This window comes from Amphiura filiformis, chromosome 3 (assembly GCF_039555335.1).
Source record: "Amphiura filiformis chromosome 3, Afil_fr2py, whole genome shotgun sequence".
Taxonomy (NCBI): Eukaryota; Metazoa; Echinodermata; class Ophiuroidea; order Amphilepidida; family Amphiuridae; genus Amphiura; species Amphiura filiformis.
In genome coordinates, this window is record NC_092630.1 from 50,268,171 (window position 1) to 50,295,133 (window position 26,963).

At 36.9% G+C, this 26,963-nt stretch overlaps 3 protein-coding genes across 3 annotated transcripts in view; all 3 read right to left on the reverse strand.

Moving 5' to 3' along the window:
• Positions 1 to 11,453, reverse strand: part of LOC140147308 (uncharacterized) — a 23,715-nt gene extending 12,262 nt beyond the window's left edge. The window contains exons 1-2 of the mRNA XM_072169085.1: positions 11,397 to 11,453; positions 10,825 to 11,034 (exon numbers count right to left, since the gene is read on the reverse strand). Coding sequence (XP_072025186.1) covers positions 10,825 to 11,034; positions 11,397 to 11,453 — 267 coding nt within the window. The remainder of the gene's footprint in view (positions 1 to 10,824; positions 11,035 to 11,396) is intronic.
• On the reverse strand, positions 10,961 to 17,097 carry LOC140147309 (extracellular matrix organizing protein FRAS1-like). Its single transcript, XM_072169086.1, has 9 exons — positions 17,088 to 17,097; positions 16,544 to 16,783; positions 15,368 to 15,481; positions 14,991 to 15,239; positions 13,725 to 13,832; positions 13,234 to 13,458; positions 11,841 to 11,981; positions 11,403 to 11,725; positions 10,961 to 11,146 (listed from the first exon to the last, which is right to left on the reverse strand). Exons 1-8 carry the CDS (start codon positions 17,095 to 17,097, stop codon positions 11,508 to 11,510), a joined length of 1,305 nt encoding a protein of 434 aa, XP_072025187.1. The 3' UTR covers positions 10,961 to 11,146; positions 11,403 to 11,507.
• Positions 16,647 to 26,963, reverse strand: part of LOC140148660 (extracellular matrix protein 3-like) — a 38,557-nt gene continuing 28,240 nt past the window's right edge. The window contains exons 9-19 of the mRNA XM_072170695.1: positions 25,298 to 25,627; positions 23,102 to 23,206; positions 22,514 to 22,765; positions 22,058 to 22,189; positions 21,153 to 21,422; positions 20,668 to 20,796; positions 18,567 to 18,821; positions 18,330 to 18,437; positions 17,640 to 17,870; positions 17,316 to 17,428; positions 16,647 to 16,783 (exon numbers count right to left, since the gene is read on the reverse strand). Of these exons, the coding sequence (XP_072026796.1) occupies positions 17,334 to 17,428; positions 17,640 to 17,870; positions 18,330 to 18,437; positions 18,567 to 18,821; positions 20,668 to 20,796; positions 21,153 to 21,422; positions 22,058 to 22,189; positions 22,514 to 22,765; positions 23,102 to 23,206; positions 25,298 to 25,627 (1,907 nt within the window). The 3' untranslated portion in view covers positions 16,647 to 16,783; positions 17,316 to 17,333. The remainder of the gene's footprint in view (positions 16,784 to 17,315; positions 17,429 to 17,639; positions 17,871 to 18,329; positions 18,438 to 18,566; positions 18,822 to 20,667; positions 20,797 to 21,152; positions 21,423 to 22,057; positions 22,190 to 22,513; positions 22,766 to 23,101; positions 23,207 to 25,297; positions 25,628 to 26,963) is intronic.

Sequence of the window (26,963 nt, forward strand, 5' to 3'; positions counted from 1 at the left end):
CCGATTCTTGAAACTATTGCGCGCTGAGCGCGCGAAAATTTTCACAAATAGGGCCTACCACTAATAAATTTTGGCTGTAATTAATTATTAATTATCTTTAAACTGATTTGGAAGTGAAATGAGCGCGAAGCGGGCGAAAATTTTGACTTTCATCGCTTGGAGGGGCGCAGAATCGATGCTGAATTGGTCAATTCGGCGCCCCCTAAGGATGGTGCCCTCACCTGCCCCCCCCGTCGCTGTATACGCCACTGCTGCCCACGACCGCTTTCCTTTTCTGTATTTTTTATCCTCCCATTTTTTCTTTTTATCCGCCCTCATTTTTTCTTCCCTTTTCTTTCTCCATTCCCGTTTTTTTCTTTTTTCGCCCTTTTTTGGCGCCCCTCTGCGTTTGCCGCCCTAGGCGACCGCCTTACCTGGCCTAATGGTCGGAACGGCCCTGAGTGGGAATGATATCTGTCTAGCATACAGGCATCACAAGTTATAGATAATTAACAAACTCACTCAAGATATGTAACAAAATTGGCATCTGAAAATACCTCAGTTTCTTTCGTGTGAATCGCCCACTTGCGGTTTCATACACCCCAACTGGGCTGTTCCAGTTGAAATTCAGCCACACTCTCCGGAAGATAATACCTTCTCTCCCACACAGGAGTGTGAATTTGAATGGGCCTACCTGAATGTGTGACTCCATTTGTAATATTCACTCCCTGTGTGAAAGATTCAAGTCATGTCTTGCATGAAGGGTGTATGGATTGCAGTTGGAATAGCCTAATAGACGAACCATCATCTGTGGTTATATCTTGTTATCAAAACACCAGACTAGATGACTCCATGCACAAGATAAAGGTCTGCCAAATTGTTGCCTCTAATGGGGGGAGGGAATGTGAGGATCCCCTGGATGACCTCTGACGTAAAAGAATTTGATAACTTTTGTAGCGAGCTACCCAATACTGCTTGTAAGTTTGGTCGATATCCGATCAAGGATGTGGAAGGAGTAGCAAATTGTGAGAAGAAAGAAAGAAAGAAAGAAAGAAAGAAAGAAAGAAAGAAAGAAAGAAAGAAAGAAAGAAAGAAAGAAAGAAAGAAGAAAGAAAGAAAGAAAGAAAGAAAGAAAGAAAGAAAGAAAGAAAGAAAGAAAGAAAGAAAGAAAGAAAGAAAGAAAGAAAGAAAGAAAGAAAGAAAGAAAGAAAGAAAGAAAGGGCAAAAGCAAAAGAGAAATAAGTTAGGCTGCCCGCCTAACTTAATAATAGCAAGTTTTCGAACAAGCGACGATCAGAACAGCAACGAAGAAATCACAAGGCCTTAAACCGCTCGGCCACCGAACCATACATTCTACTCGGTGTCAATATATTCACATCTAACGTTAAGGAAGAGATAAGTTAGGCTGCCCGCCTAACTTAATAATAGCAAGTTTTCGAACAAGCGACGATCAGAACAGCAAAGACGAAATATAAAAGGAGGAGCAGGACATAGATTCTACTCTGTGTCAATATAAAAATCAGCGTTAATTGCCACACGGTCACAGCTTATAAAACGCATAGAAAAAAACGCCAAAATGCAGTCACAAAATTTATATATTACTAAGTCACATATAAAAACGAATTGTAACGTAGGTATGCAGAACAGAGTTGTATTAGCAATAACAAAGTATGTGCCAAAAGATTTGTCTAAACTTCCCCAAAAACGATCAAAAGACGAAATATAAAGGAGCAGGACATAGAAATACATCTTTTCGCTTATCGAAATGGCAGTAAATGGACGTCACTAAAAATTTATATTACTAAGTTCACCAAAAGCGAATTGTAACGGTATGCAGAACAGAGTTGTATTAGCAATAAAAATGTGCCAAAACATTTGTCTAAACTTCCCCCAAAGAAACAAGCTTACATTTTTCATTGCAGTAAAATTTCTTATTTCTTACTTTTCTCTTTCATTTCACACCACTCGGGGGGTATAGCTTCGTGGCATTTCGAGATATGCCCATTTAAGACCAAATGGTTAGTCAGTTAGTAAGCTAGTAAGTTAGCTAATAAACATACACTAATATATGGTGGTCCCGCTATGCGGTCCATCAAAAAGTTCAATTATGCTTGCAGAGTAATAATACTGATTGAGCCTTGCGGACAACCTGTACTCAATGAACAGACCATCGGACTGGTCTTTCGATGGTCTGGGGTTTAAGTTTTCATACAGACGTCCGATGAATCTGCCTGTGCCTGTTATAATTTACAAGTGTAACGGTAATGATATAATTGGTAAATGTAAGATTAATTAATGTGGGATTATTTTTTCATGATAGCAAAATGGGTTCCTTTTCTAAATCTGAGAATGATATTTGAAATTATCTCAGCACCGGTTCATAATTTTTTGCATGCATCTTGACATTCCCACCCATACACCCCACAGAAAACAGCATAAAATGTCAGGTTTTATATTTATTATTTCTTTTCAATTTCTGAGCATTTTCATGCAGAACCAACTGCCCATTGACAAAGTAAATAACTGTGCCTTTCTGGGTAGTAGCGGATATTATAAAACGTCGCACAAAGTTGGCAGTGGGTATTTGGTAGATTGACGAATACCATCTGGTCTAATCATGACATCGCCAAATCTCCAAAAGTAAGGACCTACCAGTCGCACATCCTCCCTATTGCCATCTATGGGCCAGAATCATGGGCAAATCCTTAACAACATCACAAGCTCCATCAATGATGTTATTTGCTGGAGACGTTTGAAATGGGCTGGGCATATCTTCAGGATACCTCAACATCGGCTTCCCCACCAACCCTACATAAATGACTTCAGCAAAAAAAGACGTCCGATGAATCTGCCTGTGCCTGTTATAATTTTTACAAGTCAGATGGAAGGGAGAAATTCAGAAGGACCTGTGAGTGACCCCACAGGAAGCATAGACACAAGAGAAGTGATGATGGAGGAGGCTTACTCGGCAGGCGGCAAGGGGACACAACTTGTAAGTCAAGTATAAGTCAAGCGAGATTGCCCAGAGTTGAAAACAGACCAATTTGTTTGACATATTATTTGGCAATCATCATATTATCCTCATCAGTGGCGGTAGAAGCATGAAAATTTAGGGGGGACGAGGATATTTTGTGCCGGTTTTACATTTTCGCGCGTACAGTACCAAATGCGAATCTGTCACTACTAGAACTGCTCTACGTACAGCACACATCCCACACATCTCAAAGATATATGGCCAGAACTGGTTATGGCCACATATATTTCTGAATGTTTCAAAACAAATGATACACATAACCATTAGGGGCTGTATATTTCAGGGTAAAAGGTGGGGGGCAAGAAATTTTTAGGGGGGCAAGCAATTTTCAAAATGCTGGGCAACATACATCTAGACCATTACAAGTTTGGAATTTGGGATCCCAAAAATTTGGGCAAGATTTTGGCGGCCGATTTGGCAAGAGCCCCATTCACGGGGCACCTTTTAATAAAATGCTTTAAAAGGCTTAGGAAAACGGTCGGAAACGCTAATCCTTCGCTCCTCGCAACATACATCTAGACCATTTAAGGTTTGCAAATTGGGATCCCAAAAAATTTGGCATGTTCAAGGGGGGCAAAGAATTTTGGCGGGCCGCAAGCTTGATTTTTGCCCGGGGAGAGGGGGGGGAAGCAATGATTTTTGGCGAGCCCTTCAGAAAGATCACATAATTAAACAGCCCCTTGGGTCTATCCTAGATTTATCCTAACCTTTAAACGCCCCACATGGGGAGAAAAAGATCTGATTTTCTAAATTAACGACAAAATCTGTTAAAACAGGCTGCTGAATTCTGCAAAATTGTGAAATTCTGCTAAATATGTGTGATTTACCATTTCCCCCATGTGACATGGGGGCCTCCTTAAAACCGAACAAGCTTGAAGAACCGAGAACACATAACCTCTGGTACCCCCGCTGGCACCATGTACAGTACTGCTGTACCAAGCCACAATTCAATGCAGATTTCGATACAAACTACGGTATACGGTACAAAAGTCAAATAAGACTTAAATCTCAAACCATTGTCTTTTTTTTAGCATCCAGATATACATTATAAAAAAAAAAAAAAATACGATACCGTTTTCTTCAGTTCACCAATTCTATTTTTTTTTTTTGGTCACGATTCTTTATTTAAAAATGTCATACGTTTTATAACTGTGGTACCTGAATTTCGAAATAGTAGTGGTACTGAGATGAGATTTGTTGCTTATCGTTGCGGTCTTTTCTTCCAATTATTTTATTATTATTCATTATTATTATTAGTGTTATTATTATTATTATTATGATATTTTTATTATTACAATTAAGCTAGAGAGAACGATATGAAGAAGAACAAAATGGTCGCCAAAGATTTGGATAGTTCCCAGTGTATGATAATTACTATGATTACTTACCTGTTAATGGAATGTTGAAGATGAAAAGTCCGACTAAAATGCAGCCTACAAACCACTCAGACGGCTTCATATTGGCCACGGCCTGTATGTGGCCTCTGATAATAACCAGAAGAAAATAATATTCAGCAAATTCTTTGGCTCTTAAGTTACGAACAAATTTGTGAAAATCGAACCACTCCTCGAACTCTCATTCTGACCTTAGTTTTCAGCAATACGCACTTTCCCATTATTTACCATAAGGGCATTTTTTGGATTCACTGACCCCGTTTTCCGCATGGGTAACACCTTACAAATTTACAATTTTCCAGCCTTGACCAGCGACCGAAACAGCCATAGCTGCCCTTTTCTTTCCCTATTTTACTTTCACGTATATCACAGGTTGAATTGTAGAGATAATACATGTAGCAGCAGAGAAGACTGCTTACCTGAACAGAAATTTGCATATTTACTTTTGTGTAAAATCATTGAACTTCACCTTGTGAAAGGGCGTGCGTAGTTATCAAATTATTGTACGTGTATGTATCTATATAGTTATATTGCAAATCACAAGTCCATTGTTAACATTCTCAATCGTGATAGGGACGGGATGTAATAATTTTCGATGACTTTTGAAATTATGCTTTTCGTGGAGCTTTCAAAAACTAATCATCGGTGTCGAAACTGTCGAGGTAAGTAAAAATTAACAAGCAATATCATTCATTCATCTGATTTGTCTAAGTTAAATTTATTCTTTAATCTTGTACCCTAACAGTGAAACTCCAGCAAATAAAATGTCATAAATTCCCGTTTTTACCATACATATTTCTTACCATTGTTACCTTAATTATTTTAAGTATGGCAGAAATAAGACTTAATATACATGCATTCGCGTGACATTTATTCCTGAAGTTGATCTTCTGGCAGGTTAAATAGTTTACTTTTATTTATTACATTTTAAATTATATATGTAAATTATTTATGTGTACGATCAACTAAAAAGGGACGTGAAAATATAACTGAAAATTTGCATTGAACGTTAAATTCACGGTGGCCTAATAATCTTTACAATTAGTTGTCTTTAGGTTTATAATTCAAGACCAATGTTTAGTAAACCAGTTTAGAGAACTCAGAAGGTAAAATATAATATATAAGGTTAGAGTTGGGTAATCACTGCAAATACAATGGCTCGATTCGGTTCGAGTCTTTGGCTTCTTGAATAGAAACAAATCCAAATTGGGTAGTTATTTTTGCTTCACTCTTTATGTACCTTAGCACGGACGTAAATAGGTGGTGGGGGAGGGAGGTCATCTACCTTTTTGGATGCGGGCTTGACCAATGGCGTAGATTTCTTTTTTGACATTGGGGATGGTGCAGATGTTGGGGAAAATTTGACATAGAGCTTGGGGTTAAATGATCAGTTTGGGGGCTAAATGATCAAATCCGGGGATCAAACTGAGAATAATGTTACAAATTTGAACAAATGCGCGCGAAGCGTTCAAAATGGCAATTTTAAAGCTAAAACCGTCAAATGTAATGTTAATTTTGTAAAAACTACATATGCCTACGGGCGTTATCATGACCAGATGAGGGTGAGTTTAGTGGTCTTTCCGGACCTCAAGATTATGGTGTCAGCGCGATCATGATAACCACTTGAATGTGTGAGCGTCAATCCGGGAACCACAGATATGTGATCCCTTCACATTTTTTTTTTGGATGAGGGGCCAGACACAATGTCAAACCATCCATCCCATGTTTGAACATGCATGGCAACATAACAGCTGCCTAAAGAAGGACACAATAACTTTGGGCAACTTTGCGCAGCACTTTGCAAAAGTTTAAGCAACTTAAGGAATCGGATATTAACTTTTGTACAGTATTTTTGTGGGACCTGAGAGTACACCAGACATATCGAATTGCATTCTGAATACGAGGAACGCCCTACTGATATCAAATAATTTAGTGTTTTTTTGTAATTCGCGATATAATACAAATTTTATGCCAAATTATTCAAATTTGATATTGATCAGTCCTCGAAGTTAACTTTATAAATCTAATGATATGTACTTAGAGTGTATGTGGCTGGGATGAAAAGCCAACTATCAATTGAAAATTTTGACCTTTCATATTGAAGATATATATCCCCCCAAAAAAAAAAGACCTAAATTGTTTTGATATTTTTGGGGAAAATCCAACTTTCTAAAGCACATCATCATGATCATATGGTTATGTATCATAGTTTTGTTAGAATTTCGGTTTTGATTGCACATTTTCAATTCTGACTTCCAATTTTGTCAAATCAATTCATGAATGTACCCATGGATGGATGATTTTGCAAGCCACAATAGAAATATCGATTATCTCTGCTGGTTATATTAGAAATAAAGTACTCAGTTGGACATTTTGACAGTCGCAAGTGAAAAGAAGGTGAAATCAAAACGGATATTCTGACAAAACTATAATATATAGACACACAAGATGTGCCTTATGCAGGTGGGGGAAAAACTTTCTTTAGCGAACTATATTAGTTTGAAACACTGAAGTTAATTTTTTCAAAAAGCTCACGGGCGAAGTTGAGGCCTATAAAAATCAAAAATCCCAAATTAAAAGACACGATTTCATGTCCAATTTTAACACCAGGATTAAAATAAAAAGGTATGTCCAAGTGCCATGTTTTTATCCGACATTAATGAAAAATAAATTAAATTATTGTTTTTTATTTGACCGAGAAAATTAATTTCAAAGCAAAAAGGTGTATTTCTGAATTATGCTGATCACTTTATCACGACTATGCATAACAATAGAGGATAGTCACTGACGTACTGAGTGTTATAAGCAAAAACATCCAACATGTCCAACTTGGAATCCCCACACTGTAAAGGCGTGTTATTTTGTGGTTGTTAATGTAATGAAACAATGGTAGGCCTATTCTTACATACATGTTTTACCACTCAAATTAAAATTTAATGGAAATTGTCTTGAAACTCTGAAGGTGAAAATTGAGATTCAGGATTTTTGAATCAAAGAGAAAACAGCATACGGCACTATTGGATCAGACAAGTATATAAAAGATGCAACAAAATGAGATCAAGATTTTTTTACCAAATTTATTGCTGACCTTGCATCCCAGTTTCAATTAATTTACAATGTAATGGTACACATAATTTAGCGTCCATTCATTATTTCAATTTACCCAATATGTAACAACCATACCTGCAGGGTAGGCCCTTAGTTCACTTTCACCACACACACGCACGCACACCCGCACTAGATAAGTAAGATGTTATTTTATATAAGTAAGTTGTTTGAACATAAACAATATTATATAGTTATATACCCTACCTGATTACGTAAATATACATGACACATTTTTCTCTTTATGAAAATATAATAAATTGTAATGCAAAAATAAAGTTTTATTTTAACCGTTAGTACTGGTAATATGGACAACAAAGCTCTTATCATTTTAACAAAACAATTCGGAGAAATAAGTCTAATACATTTTGAAATTACACGGTGACACTGACACACCATAATTTCTAACAAATATATCAGTAAATAATGGCACCTATCAAATTTAACACCCAGCAACATTAATCCATCATTTAAATACTTTTCTATTTTGAAATATAATAATTAAGAAATTCTAAATGGACGTAAATACTATACATGCTATAAGTAATCGCAATTAAAGCGTAAGTAAGTTTTAGTGCTTTTCATTGCATGCTATATAAGTAATCACAATTACCTCTTTTTGGAGTAAACGTAAGTAAGTTTTAGTGCCTTTCATTGCTTTCAGGATAAAAACGACGCAATGTTTAAGCATTGAAAATTAAGTAATTATAATGAACCTTCACTGACTTCACACCAAATTGAAGTGATTTATATTAAAGTACGTCAAGTTTACAAGTACAAATCATCCACTTTTTGTACAATATAGAGGTCTATCTATTATGACCTCATTTAATATCCTTAAAATTTTGGAACTCATTAGAACAAACCCAAACTATTTTACATAGAAAATAAAGGTGGGTGACCCGATTGACAGTTCCATTTATAACCCATCTGAAGAATGTTTATATTTGTTCTCATTACCTTGGTAAAATTACAGACCTGATATTTCCTTAATTCCTTTAGTTCCAAACTGCTGGAGCAAATCTTAGAATCAAGGTGCAGGGCTCATGTAAGTAGAAAACACCATAAAATTAATCAAATCGGATCACTCACCTTTAAGTCTACTGTGTATACATTTTGCTTATTTACATGTTTTTCTTTTATTATCTAAGTTTTCAATAAGCATTACAAAATTAACTAAAACTATCATACTAGCTCGTACTTAAATACATTTTCCTAATCAACTCATTTTTACCCGGGATTTTTACATGTTTTACCAGCGCCGTATCAATTCCGTTTGTACAACAGCGTGCGCTTTATTCAACATGCGAATTTTAACTCGCAATTTTAAGAATTGTAAAGGAAACGGCAATTACATGTTGCTTATCCAAGTTGTCTTACGGGTAGTAGTAACGTCGCTCCTGTTAAACATAAAGCAAATCAATGCAATTCATATTAGTAAAAAAAAATAAAAACAGGTTCACTAAATGCATAAAATAATTGATGTTAGCCAATGTTCACATTAGAGCACATAATAAAAGATTGAATTTTACATTCCGGGGAGACACTCGACTTTGGAAGTGACCGGGATGTGGGGACAGAAGTTCAAAACAAGGGGTCTTTTGGTGAGTCTAGACACCTAAAAGGGGGGTCTTTCAGTGAGAGGTCAAAAAAGGAGGTCTTTCCGTGAGACTGGGGAAAATCTTACCAAAAAAGGGGTTCATTCAGTGAGATTTGGAAAATTTTGGGTCAAAATATAAAAGTTTGAAAATTTTGAAGAAAACCGAGTAATTTCCTCAAATTTTACCATAATTTTTGAAAAATGTGGTCTTTTGCTGACAGGAAAACAAAAAAGGGGTGATTGGGTGAGAGGGAGTTCAGTTAAACTAAAAAGGGGTCATTGGGTGAGAGGAGTTGAAAAAATGGGGTCAATGTGGCGCAAACATCCCTCACCCATTTTAGTGAGTGCCCCGGCACATTCCCTAACATCAAATTTAACGGATGAATACACGAGTTGTTTACGAGTACTATTTATTCATAACAAAAATCATAAATTACATGATAATTGATCAGAATGATTATTAAGGGCAAATGTCGTTAATATTTTCATGATATTAATAAGCGGGGTAGTTCCTAATCGATGAGACATACTTTGCATCATGTTCATTCATTACTAGTCATGCTAGTAGATATATGATTGTCTCTCATTCATCAGGATCGGTATAAAAAATCTGGTTAAAAAGTTCTTTGTATCTGATCCAGAATGTTCACTTACTTGTGTACGTTTCAACATCAGCTGTCTGTCTTTATCAACACTTAATAGAATACATCTCGCTGGATCAAGGAGGCTATAGAAATAAGAAAGAGGAGGGCACCACCATGAACAGAGATGGACAGTACCATCTCTCACATTTTTGATGAAGCTGAAAAGGGATCAAGTAATGTGCTTGAAGGACAAACAGACAAGATCATACGCGGAGGAGAAGCGGGTTATAGTAGTCACTGTCCCATCAAGTGAAGATAAAAGGGCAAGCTGTTGTTGAAACAACACATAAAGACATTCTAATCGGATACAAAGAAGGAGGGGTTATGTAGTGTCTCTCATTCACAGCCGGTATGATATCTGCAAAGGGCATTGTACAACTGTGCCTCTCTGATGACTACATAAAATCACTTTTCAAAGGATACCAGAGAGGGAGGGGTTATGTGGTGGCACATGTCCCGGTTTGGCGAAGCTAAAAGGGCAAGTAATGTGCTCAACACATGAAGACAATTATGCCGTAAAGGTTATCCATAGTTAGCTATAGACATAGAGGTACCAAAATCTATACCTTTATCTTTTACTTCCAGATTCCACAATCCTACGCTACGCTCCTGCACCCCAAGGTCCGTATGCACAAAAGAGTTAGACCGGGTCTAAAATTAGACCTGGTCTAAGTGGAATTTAGATCCATCAGGAATGGTCTTTTACTTTTATTTACTTCCTAGAGTAGCTATCAAATTTAAAGATTAACATGCAAAGTTCTGGGAAAAATACTTAAGATCTAAAGATATCCTTTCTCCTGGACCTAAATTCCATGCCTAGGCCATGGTCTAATTTGAACATATTTCCAAACAGAGAACAACATTGACCCTCGGCCTCGGATGCTATTAAATGCGCGCAAAGCACAGGAAAAAAATTACCATATTGAAACCAGAATTGTCAATGACTGAAATTTGAAGCGCTCAAAATAGGCTCTTTTTAAGCGGTAAAGGTCATTAAAATAAAGTTTCAATTGTACAATTGCCCTAATGTGGTTAATCCGTTCTGGCCTGTTTTGACATTAGGGTTACATCCGACGTGTTCTTTGATTTATGTTCCTGAGGTGGCGGGTTCTGAAGGACATTAGCGTCTTTGTTGCTGTGTTGGGATTTCAAGACAGGTCTTGTGCAGATTTGGTAGCACTGGTCTTGGTGCAGCCACCACACGGGTGCAGCCGCCACACGGGTGCAGCCGCCACACGGGGTATAGCCGCAGCGGCTGGGGCTGATGATCTCCATCGGCTGAAGGCAAACATGGCAAGCAATCCAAGAACCAACACAAGTACCAGCAGCCCTACACCTCCGGCTATGCCAACAATAAGAGGCCTTGACAATGTAGTAGTCCCATCCCCTCCTGAAAGTGGAAAGAATTTATAACATATTATAGAGTCGCTTCGATAAAAATCTGTGCTCAGTAGAGCAGATTTTGACTAAAGACTCTCCAAAATATACAGCGATATCCAAGATCGGTAGTTTTTGACGCATATCCATAATACTCGTATTAGTAGTATTCTAAATAACCGTCTTCTTTTAACCAATACTTTAAAACGAATTTCCTATTAACGTATAAATTGTTTATGTAAATTTTTCAAAAATGTGTGTACCATCGCCATCGCCATCGCCATCTGGACCATCCCCAGGAACATCATCTGGTCCGCCATCATCATCTTCGATGATAATAACGACAGTATTTGGATAAACGATCTTGTTGTCCCTTATGGTTCAGCACTTGATAAATAAATCTCAAATGCCTCCCGATTCTCCCCCGTTTCATCGTCAACGATATCCACTTCAACTAAAGCTGTACTCTGACCGGTCTGGAAAGTCACGGTGGTATCGGTGAATTCAAAATCGCGTTCACTGCCGTCCTGTTCTGCAGGGGTAGTCCCAGCCTGTGGAATGCCAGTTGGTGAAAGCTCACGGGCTCCAACATCTACAAAAGAGTTTCGTAATGAAATAGTAATAATAATGTATTATTTGTAAGAGATTTATACAGAATATATGGAATAATAAAATGGTGCTTTCATTAAACATTTTAAAATACTCACACACAGTGGCAATACCAGCAGGTAAGTTATTACTGTAGCCTTCTCGTTGAATGGTAAGGATAATACTGCCTTGTGATTCTGATACAGTAGCGATATTGCCTATGATAGCAGATCCAGGAACACTTACGAAACGAATCTCATCTGAAATAAATAATACAAAAATATAAAATTTGTTTGAAATTATTATTTTTATTGAATATTTGAGTAACTTTTAGAATTATTGTAGTTGCCAGCCAACCACAATCTCCAAACCTTTCACTAATATAAATAATTCATAAATTGTAACCTAATTTTAACCCCTATCCTGAAACAACTTTCGTTGTTGCAGAATTTGTGAATATTCTCAATCATTGAGGTGGATTAAAGTAAAATTTGTACATTATTTGTACATTGTGTTGTTTGAAAGACAACGGTACAGTATTTATGAGATCATAGAGAAATGCCATGAAAATAATCCATATATGGGGTCATAAGTCAACTTTCATTACAAACGGACCGACACTCGTATTTACTTTAATTGGTTAAGGGGTACTACACCCTGGCCAATTTTTGTGCCTATTTTTTGCATTTTTCTCAAAAATTATAGCGCATTGATGACAAGTAAGATATGTATATTATAGGGGCAAGGACTACATCTACTGCACTGAAAATTCAGGAACTCAAGGCAAGTAGTTATTGATTTATTGATCAAATATTGGTTTTCCCTCATTTTTGACTGCAACTCCACAACTGTTGTCTGTGCTGAAATAAAATTTCCAGTGCAGTAGTTGTAGTCTTTGCCCCTATAATATACATATCTTACTTGTCATCAATGCTCTATAATTTTGAGAAAAATGCAAAAATTAAATTGGGCAGGGTGTAGTAAATTTTAAAGAATTGAAATAATTTGATGATATTCATTTAAAAACAATAATAGTGTTTAAAGGTGATCTAATAATCGTCACGTCAATGCTGATGCACCAATGCTTTAATATTAAAGTCATAATGTACGATCTTATAATATGAATTTGGTAAAAAAAATTTCAAACCTGATTTTTGGCATATTTGTAATGTTTACATGTCACAACTTGCACCTAAATGGAATCAGCCAAATTTGTTGTGTTTGTAGGTAAACAGAGCAAAGTTCGACATAAAGTCATAATTCTAGATATTATGACTTTATGTCCGCCCATAGAACTGCGTGTTAAACGGCCAAAATAACAAGCAGTGTTTCTTTCACGTTACCTCGTTATTTCAGCTCAAAATAGACAGAAACCATTCCCGATCATTATCACTAGTATTATTTCAGCATTTTGAGTATATAATGACAAATTTAAAATTTGAAGGAAATCGTACATTAAGCCTTTAATAAACGAAAATGAGTTTGCTTTGTTTTCCAAAAATAATCCCTTACGATCTTCATCTTCAATATTGATGAATAATGCTCGTTGTCCCAGATCATTGCCATTGTCTGATGATAAGAACACGCCGAAACTTTCTCGTGGTTCTAGCTCCTGGTCATCATATGTATCAATGGTTACAGTTTGAGATGTGACTCCCGGTGGAAAGGTAACGGCAACTCCACTTAGTGCTTCATAATCCACATTGCCTGTTGCGTCAATGTCATTGGTAGTCAGGTCTGTAACAAATAACAATAATTTATAAACATGATAATGGGTTAACATTCAAGATATAAAGGGAACGTCAAAATTCACAGGGAGCTAATGTCCATGCCATTTTCCCGAATAGTTCCACATGCCCTAAACATGTTAAATAACGGGAATGATGAAAATCGTTATTTTCATTATAACAATTATAACAATAACTATGAAAATATAAGATATTTCAACTCTATAATTTTACATTGCCAATATTTTATAGCCAAGCTGTTTCAAGTCCACTTACACACAGTCTGTTCGCTGCTCGTATCGCCGGATCGTAAGATCGTGATCTGCGTACTTGTACCTTCTGAAACAGATCTTTCTAAAGCATCGCCAGCTATTCTGAAAGTTCCTGCAAATTTAAGATACAATGAGATTTTTTATTTCACAAATCAACAACTAAGATTCGTATAGTCACGAAGCAGAGGGTCACGAAGCTTACAAAAATGCTAACGAAAACTTGACTGAAATCTGAAATGATTTCATTATACGAGTTTAACAAATGTATCACTTTCTAATATGAAATGAAATGATGTCACAAACTAGAAAAGCACAGATGCTCTAAACATTTACAGTGTTTACAGTGAATCGCGATTTAATCACATTTCAGCTATTCAGCCATGTCAGCCGAATACTAGTATGGCATCGGTATTATATATACCATCAAATTCACTTGAAACTGTGGAGACTTGTGTTAAAAAACCTTTTTCATGCTGGTCCTGCGCCATGAGTTGGGATACCTATTATGGCGGTGGAGTAACACTTTTCCACCTGATGTGATGTTTATGATGTCATATTTTCCATAATACCGTACTTGTCATAATACATTTGGTGTCATTTTGAAGAGTAATCCACACTCTTTCCATAGCAATAAATAAAATTGGTTCATATTGTTTCAGTTTTAATTAGGATTAATTAATTAATGAATTGGTGATTGCGGTGGTGGCTAGGAAGCGGGTGGGGAGGGAGCCATTTTCACACTTTTGAAAGTTAATTTTAAAGAAACGGGATGGTCCATGTGTCATGAAAACACAATTTCTGGATTAACAGACCCCAAATACATAGTAATATACACCAAAATGAAATAAAAAGCTTTAAAATAAGAAATTAACATCATTTTATTAGAAATATATATATATTGAGACCTCCCCTAACTGAAAATGGTATTTTGGCCAGCACCAGCTCATTTCTTGGCCGATTTTCATGAAAAAGGTGTCAAAATGCTCAGGAAAACAAGCCTCATCAAGTAAGATGTTACTTAGCTGCAAGATGAAAGCCATTGTAATTTTCAAAATGTCCATGTGTTACCGAAAGGGGTCCCAACTCACGGCGCAAGACCTGCTTGAAACTGGTTGGTTACACGAGTTAGAATTTTTTTTACAACTTTCTAATATAAAATGATGTCCAAACATATAGAAAAGCATAAAAAGCATATAATATAAAATTTTTTACTAAAAATCACGAATCAAGTTTTCACGAATGCGGGGTATCGGTCCAATTCTTTACGTACCGTCATTATCACGTATGCAAACAACGGTTTCCCTGTTGTCATTATCAATAGTTGCGTCAGAGCCACTCGACAGATCATAGATCTCTACTACAAAACTCTCAAGACCTTCTTCCCTTGAGTCATCGAATATTTCTATTTCCACTGTCACGACATCTTTACCCACTTGAAACTCCGCTGTAACATCACGATTGTCAAAGTCGCTTTCCCCAGTGGCTGCATCAGATGTTCCATGTGGCCTAACTTTAAGAACTGAAACAAAAAGCGTAAAGAACTTGCACGTGAATATGCCTATTACATTCACGATAATTGTTAAAATAACAACATTTAGTATTTTTCCAGCAGAATATATTACACTTATATCATCATTGGAATCTTACCAACTGTTTCGGGCTTAGACAGAGATCCTGTTCTTTCCAAGCTGACAAAAGCCACGCCATCTGTATTACCCTCCTGTACTGTGATTTTACCAGTTGACATACGCACCACACTTTCTAAAATGTTAAAACAAATACGATGTTCGTTATAAGATAGCTAACACCATGGAAGTAGTACTACTTCCATGCTAACACGTATGTCTGGCTTTAGAGGTAAGAGTTCCAATGATACACTACACTGTCACTGGCTAAACATTATCCATCAATTATATTCGAAACATGTTTCGCGGACATGTTTAGTATTTAAAGGGCTATCCCACTTGCCCACTTCGCCACAGAGGAACTGACTTACACTTTTACGTTGATGACAGACAGAACAGAATGTACATGGATAAATTTCAACCATCACTATAAAAGTGTGTTTAGAAATTTAACTCTTAATTGCATCACGTTTTAAAACCTGTTTAAAATCTACATGCACAATGTTTAGGAATTTGATGCCTTGTGTTTAGAAATTTAACACATGATATCTTGAAATTTGACATTGGTGTTTAGGAATTAAACATGTTTAGAAAAGTGTTGAATTTCTTGACACGATTTTAACAGTGTTGACTATAATAACTTGAATCCCTGGCCCGGCTTGAACCAAAAGTGGGATGTCGTCTTTCAACACGGTCACAAACGGAAAGCAAGAATTTGCTTTATTAGAGTTTCAATGCTAAACACTTTTTTGCAGTGTACGTATACCCAGGGTATTCCCAATAGGGCTTGTAATTTTGTATGGTTATCACACGAATAAATTTCGTATTGAACCGACATCCAAACATTTTGACCTTCCATACGCTTATATTATATAAACTGATGTCCTATTCCTTTCGGTGCCGTTTTATATGACCTGTGCTGCCCAGAAACAGGCCCGTACGCAGGATTTTGTTGGGGGGGGGGGGGCTGATTTTGAAAAGTGGACTTTTTTTACAGGGGGCGGCCATTTTGAGAAAAGTGGACTTTCTTCCCAAAATGTGGGCCTTTTTTGACCAAAAAGGCGTAAAAAACATGATTTTTTTGCTCGCTATGCTCGGAAATTGTGATATTTTGGGACTTTTTTGACTTTTGCAAATTGGGGGGAGGGTGCGATTAATCCCATTTTTGTATAAATAAATTGTAAGAAAATGTAATTACCATCGTCGTCATCAATGGTTATGACTATTCGATTGTCACCCGATACACCGCAGTCAACTGCTTCTAACGACACCAAAAAATATTCTGTCCTCTCTCCATCTTCGTCGTTATTTATTGTGATTTTGATTGTTTCTTCACTGACGTCAGGTTGGAAATCCACAACGGTTGACACGCCGACGTAGTCTTCTCCAGCAGTTGCAACATTATCAATTCCGCCATTGACTGACGAAGTTCTTACCCCTGTTGAAACATAACATAATATTTCAATTTAAGTAATTACAGTACATTTTTAACATTGAAAATGTCATTCTCACTTGATACCCATGTTTTGGATACGAATTAAGGATACCCTCATATTAAATCATGAATATTGGTCATCATCTGCAGAATGTAACATGCAACATGTACAATAAAGAAACATGCACGGAATAAACTTAAACCATTCCTTGTCATGCTTGCTGAGATAGCAAACCATATCGTGATCGTGTCCTGTACATGGTGTATGTGAGTGCATGTTGCTTCAACAGTTTATAGCCCAACATACGGTTCAGCATTTAATTGTCTTTACGAAGGAAATTTTTGTCAGTTGAAAATTATTTCGGCAGGACGCGTCGACACTCAAACAAAATATAACTAACGAACTGTTCCCGACTCGCATTCACAAGAATCACAGGATCCATAGAATAGACAATTGGAATGTATGAGTTTACCGCAATTGAATTACTTTTATCAGTTTTATGTTTATAATAAGAAAACTGAGCTAGTGCATTACCTATGGAAGCAGTTCTCGTCAGAGATCCAGTTCGTGTGATGGAAACTGACACATATGACACACTCCCTCTGTTACACGGCTATTAGCCTCAGTGGCAGAAATAGAGAAAGCACCTGAAGAAAGAAAGAAATAAAAGTCCTTTGAAGGAATACGGCGCCCAATGGGAGCTTTGATGCGATGTGCTGAAATAGCACTGAAATATCCTGGAATATTCAAATAATATCAAGATAAATTTCATATTAACTAAAAAGGTTAAAGTAACTGTTTACATAACATCAAAATGTTTGTGAAATACTGGCTGGCTATACCCAATGTTCAACTCACAGTCATCATCCTTGATAGTCCACATGCACATATTATTAACTGGATCCACCATTGTCTGTCCCAGATAAGGTCGAATACGAACGAAAAATTCTTCGTCAGTCTCATACTCAGTGTCGTCAATAATAGGAATTTCATGAGTAATTGTAGTCTCCATGGCAGCGAATGTTTTCACAACGTTGACTCCATCATAGTCCTTACCATCCGAAGCGGTGGCAGGATTCGTGAACAGTACTGGGGAGAAATTTAAAAGCTTTTTCTAGCATAACTTTGGCATAAAATGGCTACAACAAAACAACACATTAGGTCATCTCATCATCAAGAAATTATAAAACCACACCATCAGGCCATCACACCATCTATCGGAAACACTGGCGCTTCAGTTTTCTATGGCAAAACTGATTAAAACTATTTGGAGACAGATGTGCAAAATAAGCATGTGATCTGGGGTGAATTGATTTGGCGAGCACAAGCGTGTGGTAATACAACCCTGGTGATTAACTTTTTGCATACCATTAAAAGTTGTTGAAGTACATTTTCCGTTGTGATTCAGTGAAATTATATTATATTATATTATATTATATTATATTATATTATATTATATTATATTATATATGTAACAGTATTTTAACAAAAGCAGCCAAAGTTCAGGTTGTGCCTAATCACATTTATATGATTTATAAGCATACATACCCACGGAATCTGACGCGGTCAGATCTCCGCATCTCTCTAAAGTAACAGTCAGTTTTCCAGCATTCTCTTGGACTTCATTGGTTACTTCGCAGTTCAGAGTAACAAGCACTGGAATAGAGTAACAATTGAATAAAACATTAAACATTTGCGAAACAAAGGTTGGTACTTTAAAATAAAATTAAACTATTATAGTAGCTTTGAAACGTGAAAGTAGTTTTTGTTATTTTTTTTTCATACCATCGTCATTTACGATTGTTACAGTTGTTGTCTTTGGTTCCTTAATTTCACCATCACTGGAATCTGTCAGTGTTATCTCAAACTTTTCTTCGTCTTCTTTAATGATATCATTCAATATATCCACGGAGATTGTATTGGATGTTTGAGTAGCCGTCCCAGTAACCGCTGGTAGTGTTACCGATGCTTGACGGCTATTGAAGTCAGCTGATCCTGCTGCTGTGCCATCAGTAATCCCAGTTGAACCAACGCTATAACCTGTTACACATAAATGTTAAAGATTTCTTGATTTCTATTGATTTTAATATAATCGAATGGCATTAAAGTTTAAAATCGCGGGGTGCAGTTAAGTAATGTAAATTATCACACAAGCGAGATCAGATGAACGCAAAGAAGAAGGATTATTTTCAGGTATCGAAAAAGTACAAAAAAGATTATCGTTTTTCTCCATGCATTATGCAGCATATGTCTACTATGCTCAGCGGCTGCAAATCATGAATATTTGACATGAGACAACTATATCAAAAACTTCAAATGACTTTCAAGTTTTCGGCAAATTATAAAGACATGGGACAATGTGTTTAGTATTAGCTACAAGAGAGAGCTTATTAACCCGAAGCCAAAATGAAAACCAAAAGTTTTTGGATATTTTCTCTGAAAAGGAGAAAGTTGAAAGTCGTATAATAGAATATTTCATTTGATTTTCTTGTATTTTCAGAAAATCACACTCACACAACACAAGTCTATAAAGACCCGAACCTGCTAATGTGGAGAGTTGCGTAAACGTAAAGATCGCTATTCAACCGGAGGGGTAAGTACTGATTGAGTTTCCTGATAGCAATTAACTTCACCCCAGCACTATTAGATTTATATTATGGTGTCATACACTATACCGTAAAACCCCGTCTACAAGCATATATGGGTTTTTTATGAAAGCTTAACTAATACTAATTAGGCGTATATATACCGATACAATAGATTGGTCTTACAATAATACTTGTTTTTATATGCTTGATCTGTAATTTATTTGTTCAAACTCCATAATGGCGCCTGGAATAATTTAGTTTTCATCAGAAGCACTTTATATGCTTGTAGACGGGATTTTACGGTATACCAGGGATATACGGAATAAATGCACATACTCATACTTCCTATTACAATACAGAAGTGCAGAGCAACCTCCTGAGTGGACGGATCCTAAACACACAAGAGGTTCGCATGCGATGTAGAGTCAATGCCATGCTGTATCATGGCAATCTTATTCTGTGCTTAAATATCTAAGAAGCGCGTGACCACGAGGGGTGATTGAAATTTGAAACCATGCTTGCTCTTTTGATAATATTCCATAATTTGGTATTTAAGCCTATGTTATTGTCATTTATCGCTTCCATTCAGTTATGAAACAAAATTTTAGAACACCAATGTGCTAGGCCCACGTATATGTATGAATACTCCGTGTTTCAGGTCAACAAAGTATACTACTCCAAGAAAGTATCCTTACACTTGGAAAAATATTCACAATTTCAAAACTGAACTATACGGTATTGGGGTAACTTTGTTTTTTAACAATTCGGCACATTTTGACATCCCATTGCATCCAATGTGACTTCAAGAAGCAAAGTTTTAAGCATTTGATTAGACGAAAGTCCGGTTTTAAAAGTGACACACTGGCCTATTCAAAACTCCATGGACTAGACATCAAGTTTGAGAAAGGTAAATGGCTAATTTGTGTGTGCATTCAATTTGAAACCAAAGAAAATTGAAACAAAAGAGCTAACAAGTAAAATGCAAGTTATGAAAAGTACAGAGAAGTAAAAACTGAAATAAATACTGCTTTAAATAAGGCTTCATTGAAAAAACTGTACAGTCTCTTTGTTGCGCTTGTTGGAATCTTTTTGGGCCTTGTATCATGTGTATAGGCCAGTTTGTCACTTTTAAAACTGGACCTTCGTCTATTCAATGGCTTGCAACTTTACTTCTTGAGGTCACATTGGATTCAATGTGGTGTCATAATGTGCAAATTTACCCCAATATGGTTCAGTTTTGAAATTGTGATTATTTTTCCAAGTGTAAGGATACTTTCTTGGCGCAGTATATTACTTACTCGTTGTGAAAGTTCTACTCATTTCGACGCAATCAGTAGCACAACTTGGTCGCTCACACAAAACTGTTGCAATCGCAGGACCTCCATCTTCATTGACCTCGAGTGCATCATTCATCATACTCCAACAACCTGTAAAAAGAACAAAATAGTAACGGTGTTCACACGTCGTAAATCCCATGATGTGACGCATCACATGCTGGTGTCACAAGCCAGTGGATAACAGATTGCCCCTCAACAAGAAAATATGATGGGATTATGGTGTCATGCCGTGTTGTTTGTTCCATATCAGCCCCCGGGATCAGCCCCCAGTTCATATCCATTCGAGCCGAGTCGTTCACTGCGTTAGCACGGATCCAGGGAGGTGCTACTAAGAACTAGCACATAGGAATTATGTTAGCAGTTTCTGATGAATGTTACTGGCTGTAATATACAGTAATTCTAATGTGTTAAGTCTACTCTATTATAAAATTAAATTGAATTCTTACAATCATTATCTATAATTTCAATTTTGACCATATCCTGGGTGTCAAGAACGCAATCATCTAGAGTAGACGGGACTTTGGAAAGAACAAGTCGAAATATTTCTGCGATACTCGCCCCATTTTGGGGTTCAACTTCGTTATCATCGACAACAGTGACGGTGACGGAGGCGGTCGAGCTACCAGCTGGTATCATTAGAACCCTATCGAGTTGGGTGTAATCGTCACTTGATGCAGCAATACTGGGGTCATCAATCCAAGGCTGCGTTTGCACACCTGTAATACAAAACAAAGATGAAGATAAACATAAATATATTGAAATTGGAGCACTTTTCAGTTTTTGACCTAAACAATACGATATTTTTGTACCGAATTGGAATGACCTTGAATTTTGATCAATGTGTGCTGTGATCCACTGGGGTGCAAAGCAGCCCCAATAATACCTCTACTCCCCGGCTATTCGACCTTGAAGCAGATTGAATCACTGATGTCTTTAAAGAATCCCTGTAACTCTCTGGCTATATATCGACCTTAAAGCAGATGTCTTCAGATTACGAAGCATGAGAGTCTAAGAGATTTCATAATACTTCTATGGCGCATGGCTATTCGACCTTGAAACAGCTATAGCAGATGTCTTCAAGATACGAATTCTGAGAGTCTAAGAGATATCTTACTTAATACCTCTATGGCTATTGACTATTTGTCCTTGAAGCAGATGTCTTCAAGTTACAAAGTGTGAGATTCAATTTATGGTTATAATCAAGTTGAATTTCGGTCTTAAAACGCGCAAAAACTTTGACTTTCACCGCTTGGGTGGGACGCAGAATCGGTCGATTCGGCGCCACCTAAAGACCGTGCCCAGAGCATGTGCCCTTACTTTCCCTCTTGCAATGCAACTGTTTAACACTTACCGATCATAACGTCATTGTCAAGATATCCTTCTCTCTCAACAACTATCTCTTTGGTCAGCTCAGTCTCAGTGATTGTATATACTCGTGGATTCAAATTATTCGGAGGGTTGTTGTCCTGGAATCGGAATATTGCTACAGAAAAGAGTTTGCGAGAAACAATGTGACTAATAATGAAATCAAAATATTGCTGCAGCTAGGTATAGAGGTACTTTGTGATAATATAAATTGTGAAAAGACGTGTTTGAGAAAATGGCTTGGGGTAAATTTGACTCTGCCAGATCATGAGGGTTAGAACCACATCGGTACAGTGTTAGAACTAACAGTGCGGCTACGCCCGAATTCAAACTCCGAATCTACTAACTTACAGGCTCGCAAAATGATTGTATTTTTAGAATACACGGTTTTAGGATTGTAAATGGCCAGTATCCAGTGCTACTCTACTATGATTGATCTTACCATCATCATTCAAAATAGAAGCAGTAACCGTGTCAACCTCGTTGTTGCCAGCAGCGTCACGGCAAATGCAACCGTCTGAGTCCATGGCATCAATCACAATAGTGAACATCTTGAGTCCTTCAATACAGTCGTCATCTATAATTTCGACTTCTACATTCTTGGATAACTCTCCTCCAATAAAATCTACGTTAAAGTCTACCAATGGAGTGTAATCTACGTTACCCGTAGCAGTACCATCCGCGGTGTCGACAACTAAAACAGCGAAAATTTAGTAGAAAATACAAAATTACCAACTTTGACGTTAACTTTAACATATTTTACTGAAAGGATTTTTAGGCCTACGTGTATTCCCTGGGATGTATTCATTGCGTCCACGAGTAGGCCACTAAATAGCACATGCACATGCAGATGATAACACCTAAGGAAGTTTCAGCGAAGCGCTTTGCTCACTCGTTCCAAGACATTTAAAGCGATTAATCTTCATTGCGTGAGTCTACATAGATGAGAAGATCGGTGATTTGCAAGCTGCTATTTTGGTATCTTCAGCTGACTTGTGCCTTATATTAAATCACTAACATAGCCGTTTACCTGCAGTAGATGGTGCATCCGTATATCCTGTCCTGGTAAGAACTGCTGTTAGAACAGCTGTACCTTCTAGTACAGATAGAGTGATATCTTCCCAGCAATAAGTCACTGCAAGGGATAAAAATTGAAAGAGTAACAAACAAACGAAGGAAAGTAAAGAAGGAAATTAAGAGAGAGGCAAAGAAAGAGAAGGAAAGAAACCAGAAAGAAAATAAGAAAGAAAGGCATAGAAAACAGGAAAGAGAGGAGAAAATGAAAAGTATCTTATCCACTGATAAGGATGTGCTCAGAACTACTTAGGTGGTAAAACATGGGGAAAAATAATGCTTGGACCTGAAACAAAGGTATAAGAATGCGTCTTTGTTACATTGAAATGGGGCTATAGATTTAAGGGCTGGGGTATGAACGTTTATTGAGTATTTTTGTGGGACATGAGAACCCATCAGACATAATAATAATAATAATAATAATAATAATAATAATAATAATAATAATAATAATAATAATAATTTATTCTTATATAGCGCATTACATCAAAGACCACAAGGCGCTTTACAATTAAAACATGTGTACGTAAAAACAAAATACCCATTGAATTATAAATACACATCATTAAGAAATAAGAAAAAAATGAAATAGGCACACGATGAACAGAGCATTGCACAAAAGGGATTGCACGGAAAAAAATACATGCAAAATGAGCAAAGAAACAACGTCATTGCACCAGACAATTTCGGCACCCGGAAATTTTGAATATCGCGTGTTGAGACACGGCTGTTTTTATTCGTTTAATGATGCGAAGTCATGAAATGACTTTCGCGACTGAATGATAAACACTTGAACAATTTTGTATAAACAACGGCAATATACTGGAACAAAAATCAAACAGAAGATGAAATTAGAATCATAAAACACAATCTTTTAAAAAGTCAAGCTGTACACTACATAGATAACACGTGAGTAGAAAACAAAAAATGAATATGAAGTATACAGCGAACAATATCGAACTACATTCTGAATAATATTATGAAGAATGTCCTTCTGATATTAAATAATTTAGATTTTTTACATTCGTAATAAATACACAAATCCATAAAAAAACTTTGGGGTGTTGATACACCTCAAAAACGTGCAATAAATGAAAAATGAGTCACTAATCCCTACGATTTAAATCAGTCCCCTTAAGTAACACTGGAGTAAAGCATGACACCACTGCTCTGCTACTGCATAGAAGTGCATGGTTAATTTTGAATTTTGGACAGTTATGTTTGCAATAAAAACTCAATATGCTGGTCCATTTAATATTTCATCAGTTTTGTTCTGAAATCGACCAAGAAATAATGACACACAAACAAGTTTAAAACAGCATCTTTAAAGTAAAGTGGCAATTAAAACTCTGCTGATAACACTTTTACAGTGCATGATGGGAATTTAAATCATCCTCTAGGCCAATGACGTCATGGTCATTTGTGCTCAACTGTCGCTAGCCTTCATAGTAGGACGTCATTGCACCAGACAATTTCGGCACCCGGAAATTTTGAATATCGCGTGTTGAGACACGGCTGTTTTTATTCGTTTAATGGTCAATTATGAGTTTATGTAAAATAAAATCAGGTAATTCGCACTTGATTTTGAAAAAGAAAAAAAAATGAGTGAAGGCGACTTTCATGACACGAACTGAATCAGCGCGTCGAGCGGATCAGTAGAATACAGACTTTGAACAATAACATCATGATTGAAATCGCATCAAATTCGGATAAACCTGCTAATCCCCACACGATCATGGCTGTTAGTATACTCGATTCTATACACTATAAATGCATTCTTCATGTATATCAACGGCACCTGTTTGCGCCGATCTTGTGGGGAAAAAACCTCAAAGAAAATGTCTAGCCAAATACACCCTGACGCAAGTCCCATCTGTACCTGGGTGGAATGATCTGTGCGGCAGACCATTGCAACCAGAGTCAAATGCAAGTATTCTGCATATTTAGTACTCTATTGGCCAGCTGTGAATCAAATGCGACATTCATGTTTCTCTAGGTGCAAAAAGTGACATAGAAAGAAAGTTGGATTTGACAGAAGCACTTCTCATACACAGAAAGGGAAACGAACAGAAAACACCTTATTTATTTGCCCACAGTCGTGAATGATAATGATAAGCGCAATTCGTCCGGGCAATTCGTTGTGAGTACTTACCGTCATCATTAAGTATCGTGAATGTGATCTCTTCATAGGTAACAGTACCAGTATTGTCTCCAGCAAGCAGACCAGGAGTAACAGGTACAATCATATATCCAAAGCTCTCATCATCTTCCTCGGCCTTATCATAGAAATAGCATACATTATCAACGAATGACTTCATCTTTGAAGCAGGATCATTTGTAGGGTAGGGAGGGCTGAATAATATACCGTCATGTACCAAGTTCCCAACGCCAGTGGCATCATTAAAGTCAAAATTTGGTGCTGGGCACGCACGATCGGAAGGGGCTGATGGTCCAAGTGCATCATCTGGGACTCTCACAATATCTATAAGAGACAAATATTATGCATGTTTTGTGATTTTGGCGTAATTGCTGAATCTATTTCCCCTTACCCCAAGTTAGAGTTATAGCATTATTATTGGTTATCTCCTCTTTGTTCATGTAATACGAATATCACAGAGGCTGAGTGATATACGACCAGTGATATTTTTCGTATTGCATGAATATATTATAAACAAATAAATTAATAAACACCACGATCCTAAAATAATCAAATTATACTTCAAACTCTCCCATGCATGTTTTTAACAGTGTTCTGTCATGCGACTTCCGCGACTGAATGATAAACATGATAAACATAAAGGGTTATAGTGCGCATTTCGTTAAATCGCTAGCGTTCGCTCAAAGCGCAGGCATATACACACGCACTCGCTTAAAAACGCCGCATACGCGTTGACGTCACTGCCCCATCCGGCCGAAAATGGTATAGATATATAGTGTTGTGGGCGTGCTATGTTCTCAAGTACACCATGTTTTGTTTGTCGTTTGTTTGCAGGCTGTTTGCAGTCTGCTGTTGTAAAATGTGAGCACACAATGGGGTGGTAAATGTGAAACGACGCATTAATATTAACAATGACAATGTTGTAAAATATGCATGCGCAGTCACACTAGGTGAGACGAGGCAAAACTGCAAGTAGTTTTGGCGGTATTTATTTCGTGGAGTTTTGACTTTTGCAAGAATGTGATTACAATTAGATTTAAACTAAACAAGAAGAGTCTTTCAAAAAGACGCAGTTCACGGATAAGGTGTATAGTAATTTGTTCTAACTCCATTTTCATATCTAACCTACTCTGCACTGATCTTACAATAAATTAATGATTTGAGGCATAATGATACCTACATCCTGACTATGACAGTACTCTCCAGCAAGAAACTCATTGAAATACAAACTTTCAAATCAATATCACTATATTCAATTATACCATGCAGATCATAATAACCTGGTCCCAGAGTTCCAATTAAGATAAGCAAATATTACTGGATAGATAACAGGAACTAAATTTCGTCAGTTGGAAGTAATTGAGTAAATCGCCTGTATCAAAATATGTATTTTTCCTATATGCAGTAATATGCTCAGCCTTATCACAAAATAAACAATAGCATTGACCTTACCCACCAATCAGTAAAGCCTATTATAATCATGTGATGGTTCAATCCACTAGTAAATAATTATGCTTAGAAAAAGGCAAAAAAATAGTCCTGGCTGCCATTGTATCAATACAAGATAAGATGTGGTAAAAAGTTTTTGTCATGTGGGGCAGGATTAGATAAAGGGATACAAACCTGGGTATGAGACATTGGAATTATTTCCTAGCCTCTT